At 39.2% G+C, this 12900-nt stretch overlaps 1 protein-coding gene across 2 annotated transcripts in view; it reads right to left on the reverse strand.

The window, feature by feature from the left end:
- LOC128382053 (cadherin-7-like) overlaps window positions 1-11363 on the reverse strand; it is a 106431-nt gene extending 95068 nt beyond the window's left edge. Inside the window, exon 1 of one of the 2 annotated variants that reach the window (XM_053342031.1) lies at window positions 11127-11363. In XM_053342031.1, the coding sequence (XP_053198006.1) occupies window positions 11127-11363 (237 nt within the window). The remainder of the gene's footprint in view (window positions 1-11126) is intronic. The other variant, XM_053342032.1, reaches the window with a different exon arrangement.
- Window positions 11364-12900: the final 1537 nt, after the last annotated feature.

Raw genomic sequence — 12900 nt, forward strand, 5'->3', positions numbered from 1 at the left:
GCAGCTCAACCGAACTTTATCAACAACTCGCCTGATTCACTTCCACCCAAGCTCCTGACGACACGATGCCCCTACGGCAACCGAGCGGCGTAGCGGACAACGATGGCTCCGAGGCGAGAGAGGAAGTGGTGTGCACGGAAGCAGAAGAGAGGTTAGCGGGTCGGTCTGTTAGGCAAGCTAAAAGTTAATGCGACCAAGGCCAGCCATTCCTTCCTTCGCTATTTACAGCATGGTCTTCGTTCCTTCACTGGTTTAACAAAAAAAAACAAAAACGGATCTGATGTGATACTGAGCGTTCACTGAAAGTTGAGAATCTGTTGTTTTTTTCCACTTGGTTAAATAACAATATGCTGGACTCAGCTTTTCGGCTCAACGGGTTTTTATTCCTCCGTGCAGATTGGAATCAGCTGCCGGGGAAAACCCAAGGAGGTCGACTCTGCATATAATTATCTTAAATTATAAATGATCGGTTCCTTAGATTTCTGATGTAGGAAATCCTGCCTGACTGAATCCATGTTTTTTGTGAGACTGTCCTTGGTACACTGCAGTTTCAAAGCAGGAAGGATCAGCTGTGGCTTTGACTGCTTATTTCACTCCTGATATGTCTTGTAGCAGATATTTTTTTAAAAACAGCACAGGGAGATGTTAACAAGGCTAAAAAAACTTGATTTTCAATGTAGGGATTCTCCAAGGAAACATTTGTAATGCTTCAAGTCGTGTCTAGTGCTGTTTCAGGCTGTATGAAAACCCATTTCAGATACACTGAGATCAAACTGCTAATTTCACACAGATATCCAATGTGAAATGCAATTAGTCAGTCCATGAAAAATGAGCGCCATTCCATAATGCCTCATTACATTTTGAGAGTTGTAGTTAAGTATCCTCTGCACACGCATGCCTGACCAACTCTCTCCTTTGCCTCTCATATAATATTATATCTCTCTTCTGCTTCCCTACTGACTAAATGCTTTTTTTTTTTTTTTTTACATTTTATTTTACAACAAAGGTAAGTCTTCTTCTCACCTCGTCTTTTTAAAATGCCGCAAAACAGTCTGAGAGGAACAAGTGGCAGACATTTAAGCAACCTCTTTATAATACATGAACTACCTGTATGCAGTTGAGCCCCGCCATGCTTACATTATTCATTGAAGTGGAGGGTGATGCTTGATACCCCCTTTATATGAAACACAATAGTCTCCAGGCCACCTGTTATCCACTTTGTAGAGGGAAATGGAGAGATCTGAAAACTTAACTTTTGTGTGTATTCATAGTACGTCTGTACTTTCAGCACAGGCTGAGGACCTCTCTTGAATTATTCAAGATCAGACCTGTTGGGAATGTCTAAAATTCAATACATCAGCACTTCAGGAAACTTCAGCAGCCCCATATTCAGACAAAAAAAAAGCACATAAAAGAGGATATAGACAGAAAACATAAAATAAAATTCACAACAACTTCAAACCATTTCACAGCTCGCTCTGCTCACAATATTGCTAAATATTTAATTGAGTTAATATTACTAGCTAGAAAAAAAGAACATTTATCTTGTACAGTACATCCAAAATGCCAAAATGATGTACCTCTGTTTTAGTGAGCTAGTATGAGATCCCCATAAATTTCAAGGAGCTAGCCGAGGGGTGAAACAAGGAATGTAAATCCATTCTCTAAATAATATCTTAACTTTGGCAAAGAGACAAACAGCTTCTACAGTACAACACGTGCAAACATATAAAAACTCAATTTCTGCCCAGGACCAAGACCATTTTTATGTCTTCCATGTCTTTGCATACTTGCCTTGTTGTAAGCAAAGGAAACGATCTGCTGCTCATTTAATGCACATTTCAATAAGCATATTTTGAGTTCATTCAAATGTCATGAAGTGTAAGATAATCAGCTCTCGAGAGATGATCAGCTCTAGTTAATCCAACACAATGTGGTGACATCATGTAACTCCCAGCATGGCTCCTCCAAACTTCCACCTGACTGGAGGTTTAATCAACCAGGCTAATTAAGAACACCTGTGCAGGAGTGCAGCAGTAAACCACACAGCTAAATGGAGACGCTATTTTTCAAGTGAAAGATTTGGAAACTTTGTGAAATGGAGTGAGGTGATCCGCTTAATTGTCTTTTAAACCAATTGGTAGAGCACATGTTGAGTTGTGACATGTTTAATTACTAATAATAGCGTTGGAGTAATTGATTGTACTTAACTTCTTTGCTAAAAACTGCATATTTTTAAAAAACCAGACCCTGTCAGGTGGCTTTCATCGGCAGACAAATCACTGTTGGCAGCTTGTGTGCTGTTTTCATAATTAATTGTAGTTTTTTTAATGTAGTTTAGTTTTATTGGGCTGATTAAAAATAATGATGTAACTTAGTACCTTCCAAAAAGGCTGAAGAATTCGTCTCAGTTTTTCAAATACATGCTCTACCTGTCAATAGCCAGCATTACTATGGCTATTTTTTATTATGGAAATTGAATATTGCCTTTTTTCAGATAATAATAATAAAATTTAAAAAATAATAATAATATTAATGATTAAGGGACAATGATCGATCCAATGACTTCTCGTTTGCAACAAGATGCACCAGAACAACACTGTTTTTTTTGGCCAACGTGTGTCAAAGCCATAGACTGTATAAAAGAAATGGACGTAACATCCATGACGTCACCCATTGGTTTGTGGACTGCTGCTCGGAAGCCAATAGTTTTGAATCTGGGCAGCGCCATCTTGAAAATTGCGATGACTGGATCTCGAGGACATTGGGCAATCAACCTGTCAATCACGACGTAGCCACGGCCTAATGCATACCCTGCTTTATCGTCAAATATAAAATCAGGGAGGCCAAAATTTCACAAATGAACATCATACTGCATTGAAGAAGGCTTTAAACTAGCGATTGAGACCATAAACACATTTTGAAAATGTTTACTGAGGTTAGAAATCAAGTGAGAAGTTGGTGAATTCTCCATTGAGATGGAAGTCCTTTTGACACCAAAACGGTCGCCCCCTGGTGGCCTTTTGATAGAATGCAGTTCTAAGTTACTTCCGCATTGGCCTCATTTCAGAGGACCAGAACTCCCCGCCTGGTCAATGCTCAACAACTTAAAATTCAAACACTGGACCAGGAAGGTAAATACATTCTGGACAGTGTCAGGTGTAAAATAATTATTGTGTTCATGCAACAATAATTCCTTACAACAGTGAAACAGTACAGAGCTGATTTGCAACAACGCTGATCATTCATCTTATTTATGTCAATAATTCATAACTGTACACTGACCCTGGATCTGCCGTATATAATATCATCATATTTCTGCTTAAATGTGTTGAGGCAGCTACTGTCACCATTCACAGCCTTATATAAACTCTTAGTGACTGTGTTTCACAACTTGCGTTTGGTTTATCTTTAACCTGTTTGCATCTCACATGGTAGGATTCATGTTACTTGTAGCCCGCATAATAAAAAGTGACTTGTGGTCAGAGCCCATTAAAGTCAACTTGGTGAACTGTAGCAGAGATAATTGGGATATATAATTATTTTTTTCTTAAAACACGATCATTTGACATTCTTTGTTTGATTATTTCATCTTGAATTCATCAGTTGTAACCGCGTCGTTGGCTTAAACTATATGTCTGTTGACCCATTAAAGGAATTCATTGTTTTCTGTAAGAAAAGTAAAGATTTCTTTGGTTTTGAGTCACTTTCAGTTTGCATTTCTCTGTCTTGACTTTGTTGTGACCCTTTTGTGGACTTTGACTCCAACTTTACTGGACTTTATCTGAAAATTGCCTTGGTGATGTTGACTCCAGCCCTGACTCTATACATGAGAGAAAGAGAAAGAGAGACTGCAAGTGTAAACATTGTTCCTCTCCTGTCCTTTCCCCCAACCCGGCTGATAACTACCCTCTAGTCTACTTTTACTGCACGCTACTGTTTTCATCCTCTTTGATTGCCTGGCTCAGATATAGGCTTTCCCACCATCCCAGAGGCCCCCAGGATGTCTCATGAGCTCCCCCCTCTGTGAGCTCTTGTCCCTGGGTGCTGTGTGTATGATGTCCCTCCTGTCAGCTTGAATCACCCTCCTCCCCGGCTCGACATGCTGCTCTCACCACTCCCCAGCTGCGCGGATGTGTTTGCGGCACCAGTGAGTGTGAGTAGATGCTGTTCAGACTGACCTTTGCAGCTCTATGATTCTAACCCATTTGACAGTGAACATCTAATAGAATGCTAATGAAGTAGCTCGCATAGCAACATGTTGTGTTTGCTCCATCATAATTATCCATGGGACTATCCCTGATGCCCATGATGCATATTGTTTGATTATTAAAGTGAATTACTGTCACGCGCAACACCAGGTTACAGCTATCAGGTCAGAAATTACATATGACTCACGCTCATAAAAATGTTTAATGGTTACTGCAATAAATACGAGACAAATGGTGTCGCCAAGCCAAAAATACTAAACTGATGGAAAATGAAACTTTCCTGTTGCAATTTTTGAGACAAGTGATTTCTTTCTTCTTCAGTCACACTTGAAGATTTGATAGCAAGCTATGAGAGTTTCCTCCATCAAAAGATGTTTTCCATTTTCCTGCTTCTTATTGAGCTTCTGTTATTTGTATGGAAGAAATCCTTCTGTGACCATAGCTGGAGAGCCCAGGCTAATGCCAACTGAATGCAGCCTGAATCATAAGGTGAAATAAGTCCATCCATTACTCGGATGGTTAGTCAGACTGCCAATTTTGAAGACATCTCTATAAATAAGTGAAATTCAGCATAAGGGCTGTGTCTGTCTGCTTGTACCTCCCATGATGTGAAGCAGCACTTCTCTGCCTCAGAGGCTGTGAATTTCTGGAGTCACTTGAACATAAATAGATCTATGAATAAAAATGTTTTAAAAAGATGCGTGCTTAATAGCATGTAGCAGTAGCTATACAAAAGTTACTGAATAGATGGGAGAAAAAGCCAAGAGAGACGGCGGATTAACAAAACAATGATCCAAACATGACAGCTGATTTGTCCCCCATTTTACAAATTTGCATGCCTGCTAACATCGCTTATTCAGCAGAAGCTACAAATTGGTACTTTTCAACACTTGCAAATATTTAGTCACATGAATGCCCTTGCAGGAAATGTTAATCACATCATGTTTACCAGTAAGTGTTTGTTAAGTGGATGAGTTGCTCCAGCGTTTCGCTTGTTTAAATATGTGCGTCACCAATTTGCGGTGGAGGCAGTGTAGTCTGGGGTTCTTTAATGTATGTTTCCACTGGCTTGATGTGACTGCAGCTGATTCCAGGCCAGTACACTTACCCGAGGCAGAGTGCCAAAGTATAATGAGACATTTGGTTGTGAAATTCGGAATCTGACAGAATGCATTAAAGCCAAGCAGACTGCAGATGCAAAGGGAGCAGCCGGGCCAAAGTGATGACTTCCCATTTCCTACCGACTATATCATATTTCCCTTTGCTCCCAGCCAAACAAATGACCAAATTGTGCAGCGGCTGTGCCATTGTTTGGACGCAAATTCCCATTGTTTGTCATATTAGATACCAGCATACATCTGACAAAAGCAATCACTGGTCATGTCACTCCAGGGTTTTTTGTCTATAACCTGCTGGAAATGTTTGGAGCTTTTTTTTCTTCTTTTTTCTTTTTTGCAGAAGCCACATAAAGAATTCATTTCTACCGAGGCCATTTTCTTGACATGGCGAGGACCTTCCACGTCGCTCATACTGAGTCACGAGGTCAGGGTGTCCCGCCCAGACTTTTTTTACAGCAGCAGCATGCCCTTGTGATACCATACAAACACACACTATGTGACAACTATGATCTAAGGGAACAAATAATGTGACAGCTTCTCAAGCTCACAGGCAGCACGCTCTTCCCTCGGGGGAGTAAATGAATCAGACTTTTCATATATCTGAAGGGGCTGGATTGAGCTTCGCCATGGGGTCATATGTAAAGATGTAGCCAGTTCTTTTTCACGTGCCTTCTGCTGTTGTGCCATGTAATTGTCTTCACCCTTGTCTGCTAGTAATAACAATATAAAGCCATGAATACTGAGCGAAATACAAGATCAATCAATACATGTATTGAAACAATAAAAAGGACTTTTTCTTAGGAAGGGTTTACATCCGAATTTGGGTATATTCCATGTGGATATGCAGATCTACACACCTATGAATAAGTAATCAGTCAGCTCAAGTCCTTTGGGATTTAGTAACAAGAAAAGCAATCAGACTCAGGTGTTTATAAAAGAAAAGAAGCACTTGAAATGTTCTGGGTACTGTTACTTTCAAATGGACAATAGGAAAAGGGTAAAACATCTGGATCAGACCACATATTCATGGACAACAAATACCCTCCTCAGCAATCAGATCCACACAGATATCTGCAGACACACAGATTAGACAAGAAGGTATTATACTGTGCAGGCTTGGACACGAAATGACCTTTAGTTGAACTCAACCGGTGTCACAAATACGCTCATTGTGATTTAGATGCTTTCCTTCAGCATCCCTCTGGCAAAAAATAGAGAGGAGAACAATAGGGACAGTCAAATGTATCCTAATTCCAGCTGGAGCCGCTAATCCAGTTCAGAGACAGCAAGGAAATGGGCTTGTGAGAGCAGACCCGGCAAATACATGCAGATGAGAATGATTATCCTGCAGATGAGCGGAAAGATGAAAACTAATTTAATAATAAGACCAGAAAATTCTCCAAGATAACAGGGATCTAGAGACCAATCCAAGACCCATCTGGCCTGTGCCGCAACACGCAAGAGTCATTTTCCAGCAGCAGGAGCTGTCCATTTACACAGTGGTGCTGAAATCTGGGGAGCGAGTTTTATGTACACCGACTGTGATGTAAACCAACAATTTGACAAAGGGTAACGTACAGTTCCATAAAACTCGAGGTCTCGGATGTTAATCTGGTCTGAATCTGTGGTGGCAACTGAATGGTACAATATGGGGGTTTTTACATGTATTTTATTAGAGTATTTCCATCTTTATCTACTACTATACTTCTACCTCACTGTGAGCTATGCTGAGTTTATTTTAAGGGAACTTTTCTGTATTTTACTTTACTAGGTCAACAATACATTACATTTTTTATCTACTTCGGTACATTTCAGAGGGAAATCATGTAGTTGTTACTTTTTACACTACATTTATTTAACAGTTATAGTTAATTCAAGTCATGGAATGTGATTAAGTTTTATTTATAAGTCCTGGTACATTTTGAGGTACTTTTTCTGCAGTAAATTTGCCAATTTCAACGTTACACTTCCTTGTATGTCTGTTTAACTACATTTTAGAAGGAAATAATATACTGCATGTACACTACTATAAGACATTTGGTAGTGGTATGTGACTTTTTCAAGTAGTCTACTGTACATCTGTATATCTTCAGGTACTGTTTTCTGTATTTTACTTGACAAGTTCAATATTACATTACATTTTTCATCTTCTTTGGTACATTATATACATTTCAGGGGGAAATCATGTACTTTTCAGTTTTTAAATTATATTTATTTAACAGCTATAATTACTAGTTACTTCCAGTAGTAAAATGTGACTAAATACTTTAATTTAAATTCTGAGCTAAAGTATATTTTAAGGTACTTTTCCTGTATTTTATTTGACAAAGTCAGTGTTACATTACATTGCCACCTACTTTGGTGGATTTCGGAGGGAAATAATGTACTTTTTATACTACATTAATTTAACAGCTATAGTTACTAGTTACTTCCATTAGTGGGCTGTGACTAAATACTTTTATTTAAACACCTCAAAGTACATTTTGAGGTACTTATGTCTCTATTTAACTTGCCTACCTCAAAGTTACAGCGGGTAAAATAAGTATTGAACACATCACCATGTTTCTCAGTTAATATATTTCCAAAGGTTGACCAGATGTCAATAACAACCCAAGTAATCCACACATACAAAGAACCCAAAATAAATAAGTTCAGACATTAAGTTATGTGTAATAAAATGGAATGACACAGGGAAAAAATATTGAAAGCGCTTAGTGAAATTTATTTAATGCTTTGTACAAAAGTCTTTGTTGGTAATGACAGCTTCAAGACGCCTCCTGTATGGAAAGACTAGTCTCATGCATTGCTCAGGTGTGATTTTGGCCCATTGTTCCACACAAACAGTCTAACCCTAACCCTAACCCAAATCTTGAAGGTACTGTGGGTCTCTTCTATGAACTCTGATCTTTAGTTCATTCCATAGATGTTCTATTGGATTCAAGTCAGGTGATTGGTTGAGCCATTGTAGCAGCTTTATTTTCTTTCTGTGAAACCCACTGACAGTTTCCTCGGCTGTGTGTTTGGGATCATTGTCTTGCTGAAATGTCTACCCTTGTTTCATCTTCATCATCCTGGTAGATGGTGGCAGATTTTTATCAAGAATGTCTCTGTACATTCATCCATTCATCCTTCCTCCAATTATATGAAGTTTGCCAGTGTCAAATACTGATAAAGAGCCTCACACCATGATGATCCCACCTCCAAACTTCACCATTGGTATGGTGTTTTTGGGGTGATGTGCAGTGCCATTTGACCTCCAAACATGGTGGTATTATGGCATCCAAAGAGTTCAATTTTGGTCTCATCTGACCAGACTATATTCTCCCAGTATTTCACAGACTTATCTAAATCAAAATGCTTTTTCTTCAGCAATTGAGTGTTGCCTGGTGACCGTGCATACAGGCCATGGTGGTTGAGTGCATTACTTATTGTTTTCTTTGAATCAATTATACCTGCTAATTCCAGGTCTTTCTGAAGGTCTCCACAAATAGTCCTTGGCTCTTAGACAACTCTTCTGATAATTATTTTCACTCCTGTCAGAAATCTTGCGAGGAGCACCAGATCATGGCTGGTTTAAGGTGAAATGATGTTCTTTCCACTTCCTGACCCTGACAGAGCTCACTGGAACATTCAGAAGCTTAGAAATCTTTCTGTAATTAATGCCGTCAGTATGTTTTGCAACAATAAGGTGGCGAAGGTCTTGAGAGAGCTCTTTGCTTTTACCCATCATGAGATGCTTCTTGTGTGACACCTTGGTAATGAGACACCTTTTTATTGGCCATCAGTTGGGAATGAACCAGTTGATATTGATTTGCTAGTGGAAGGATTGCTGTCTTTTCTGTTCTGTTACTGATAGAGCTGCTGTTTTGGCTTTCTATACCTTTTTGCACCTGCCTTTCTGTGTTCATGTGTTTAATACTGTTTCCCTGTGTCATTTCTCATTATTACACATAAATTAACAAATTTATGGACACCTATGGTTTATTTTGGATTGCATGGGTTGTTACCGATGTCTGGTGAAAATCTCATGTCAATAGCACCTTTAGAAATATATTTACTGAGAAAATGGTGACGTGTTCAATACTTATTTTACCTGCTGTACATTTCCTTGTGTGTCTACTTCACTATATTTTAGAGGGAATAATAATATATTTTACTCATCTACATTTATTTGATGTCCATAGTTAAAATGAGGAAATTATTCTTTTGCAATCAGATTTCTAATATGAAAATAACAGTTTTGGTTATTTCAGTTTTGTTTTTGTGTGATTTTTTTTCTCATGGGTGTAAAGTGGATGGGGCTCAGTTGGAGAAAAGCTGATGTCATTTATTTCCATGCACTAATCAGGACTTTAGCAGCATATACATCATAATCTGAGCACAGTTGGCAGGCTGTGTGATGTGCTGTCTGTCAAATCTGATTAAAACACATCAACACACTCCTGATAAAGCAGACGTGTAAATAAATAACAGCTATAAGATGTCAGATATAAAAAAAGGGCTGAAAAGCTCTTATTTTACATACAAAAGATTATAAATTATGATGCACTGCTATAAATGAAACAACTATACAGTCTATAAAGTAGCTAAATCAATTTTACTTTAATGTGTTAATGCATTGTGCAAAGAAGTAAATGGTTTAAACACAATATAATGTAGCTATAACATTCAATGCCCATGTTATATATATTTTCAGGTGTTAATTTATGTACTCTTACATGCATAAATGATTGGTATAGAAACAGTGCTTTGTAATATAAAAACATAAATATATGTATGTAATACAGAGCTATTACTATACAGGTAAATGATGCTTAGTATAGTATTTGTACTGTATGAAACATTAACTCCTTATATATGCTTACAACTCCATTAAAGTCTATTATAAACTACCAATTGATCATTTACTGCTTATAAATGCTAAAATGAATGGGTGATGAGGCTTAAAATAAAATGCTAACAGTGCATGCATTTTGCTTTTAAATTTTAAAAAATCACTGCATTGTATTTATGTGTAATTGAGTTTTTTTTACATTATCTTTTTTTCCTGCTTTCCTTCAAATGTCTGAATATTTTCTCCCCAATGGTCTGCATGCATTTTCACATGAGAAATGTAATCCATAATAGGAGTGTAACCATAGCTCATTTATGTAAGATTAGTCACTTTGTCAACGTACCCTCACATTAACTATTCCATTTGAGCCTTGCTTTAAATGTCATTGGGAGGGATTCATACTTATTTACCTGCCAAAACAGGCATTACTTTGATCTATCTGCAACTACCTTGGCAGAACACCTACTGTACAAAGACACATTTGGGTATACCTTTTTTCTAGGGATTGATTACAATGCAAATTACCTTGTCATATTGTACAGCGGCCTCTAAACTAAAATTGCACATTACTACAAGCACATACTTCAGCCTGGCTGGAATAGAATGATGTAAACCTTCCTACACTGTCTGTGCTTTGTCTTTTCATTTATTTAAGATTTTATATAGGGCATAGGGAATATGTATAACTCTGTAAAACTCTGCTGTGTCCCAGATTCTGCAGGTCATTATAGTAAGAGGTTATTGATATGTGTAGTGCAGTACAGGTGCAATAAAACTGCTGCCACATCTGCAAAAATAGGGTATCAGTTTATCACAGCTTCTTTTCTTTTTTTTGAACAAAGATGGGTTTAGTCCAACATTTGAGAATATGTTTTTGCAAATGCAGTGTCTCGAGTATGTTACAACACATCATTAAGCTGTGCTAACACTGATTATGAACATTAACAGCCACAGATCACTTACCTTGCCAACATAGAGGGGCTCAATTCCCGTGTACTCCTCTAACACGAAGAACTGGTTCCATACCCAGCTGCGTTTGTGCCTGTGCAGGACCTCCCAGGGGGCTGGATCAGAGTGTGGGGACTTCTCCAGATCCCCAGAGCTGGGATTTAGCCCCCAGCAGCCCCTCTCCCGCAAGGGAAGCAGGAGTGCCAGGAGAGCCAGGGCTCTGCATATGCCTGAGCAACACCACCCCATCATCTGGGCCCCCTCCAAAACGCACTGAGGCCAGAAGAGGAGCAAAAATTTAAAAATAGACAGCAAAGCTTAAATGTCAAAACCCTCAGGGTTTTATCCACACAGTCCTGACCCTGTGTTTCACCAAAAAGCGAGTGAAGTCACACCCTGGACAGAGCACATGGGTTCAAAAAGAGTCAAGCTCTGCATTTTGCTGTGTTGCTCTTCTTTTTTTCCTGATTGGAGACTAAAAGTGGGGTAATTCCTTCCGCTTTGGAGCCGGGGAGTTGACATTAAAGCTGGCTAACAGGGTCAATGGCAATCGGGGAGGCTTCAACTCGGAGGCTATATAATTGGCACCTATCAGAACAGAGAGAGCAAGAGAAAAAAAAGGGAGAAAGACATAGAGGAGAGAGAAGAGAAAGTACCGTCAGCAAAATTGCCTCTGTGACCGCAGTCACTTTAGACAGCAGGTAATGTGCCTGCTGATGCAATGATAATGACATTTTTCACCAATCATAAAGAAATTGGTCAAAAATGAATAGACAGTAAATATGGTAAATACAATCAACATTATGTCCTTCACAAACACACACTCACCTACACACACATGCAACGGCAAAAAAAAAAAATCCAGCAAGGTCAAAATGTTAATAAGGGTAATACGGAGGGAGGAATTACTCGGCTCCTCAATGCACATAAGCAAAGATATTTCACAGAGAGAAACAACAGTGGCTGCGCGGAATAACAATCAAACACCATTCAGCTGCCTCCCAATTATCTGGGCTTTACCTCACCAAGGTCGTTATTTTGTCACATTCTCTTTGTATAAGATCATGGCGTAATGGTGGCGGGGCTTGCCACTCAACACTAACAAGCCACATGATCTGTGTGGCAAGCTCTCATCACCGAGATTAAAAATAAATCTGAGCTGTCAGCATCATGATGGCCCAAGCGCTCCTGACCTCTACTCCATGCAGTCTGTCTGACGGGCCGAGCACATGCAAGGGGATCTGTCTTCTCTGTCTTCTCTGCCACCGTCATGCTGTGACAGATTCCCCGAGATGCCAGTACATGAAGACTTGTCAAAACAGAGGAAAGCATCCGGTCCTGACAGATAATGTTCTTGGTGGTGTCGCAACTCATTCTTGGCAGTACTGAGTAGTTGAGTAATTACATAAACTTCTTAATATCACCGGTATTATCTGTCTAATTTGACATGTGGCGACGTCTCCGGCAAATTCCCTTGAATGTGGAAACACAGTGAAGCTTTGGAGCAGAGCAGAGAGGGGAGAGGGGAGGCTGGTACATAAATTTATACAATATCTTGATGATACTGACTCAGAAATGCCATCTAAACAAGGCAAGACATTTAGAAAACTGAAAGCTTGACCGCACGTACGTATATTTATTCCCTCGCTGACCTCTCTTTCTCTCTCCTCTTCGCAGAGTATTGGCAGGGCCCAGGACTAAGAAGGTAATTGCTTTGGCATACAGTGACCTCTTTCTTCCCACACAGATTCTCCAGTTCTTATTTTACTTGCTTGGCGTTACCCCCCCA

Source organism: Scomber japonicus, chromosome 21 (assembly GCF_027409825.1).
Source record: "Scomber japonicus isolate fScoJap1 chromosome 21, fScoJap1.pri, whole genome shotgun sequence".
NCBI lineage: Eukaryota > Metazoa > Chordata > Actinopteri > Scombriformes > Scombridae > Scomber > Scomber japonicus.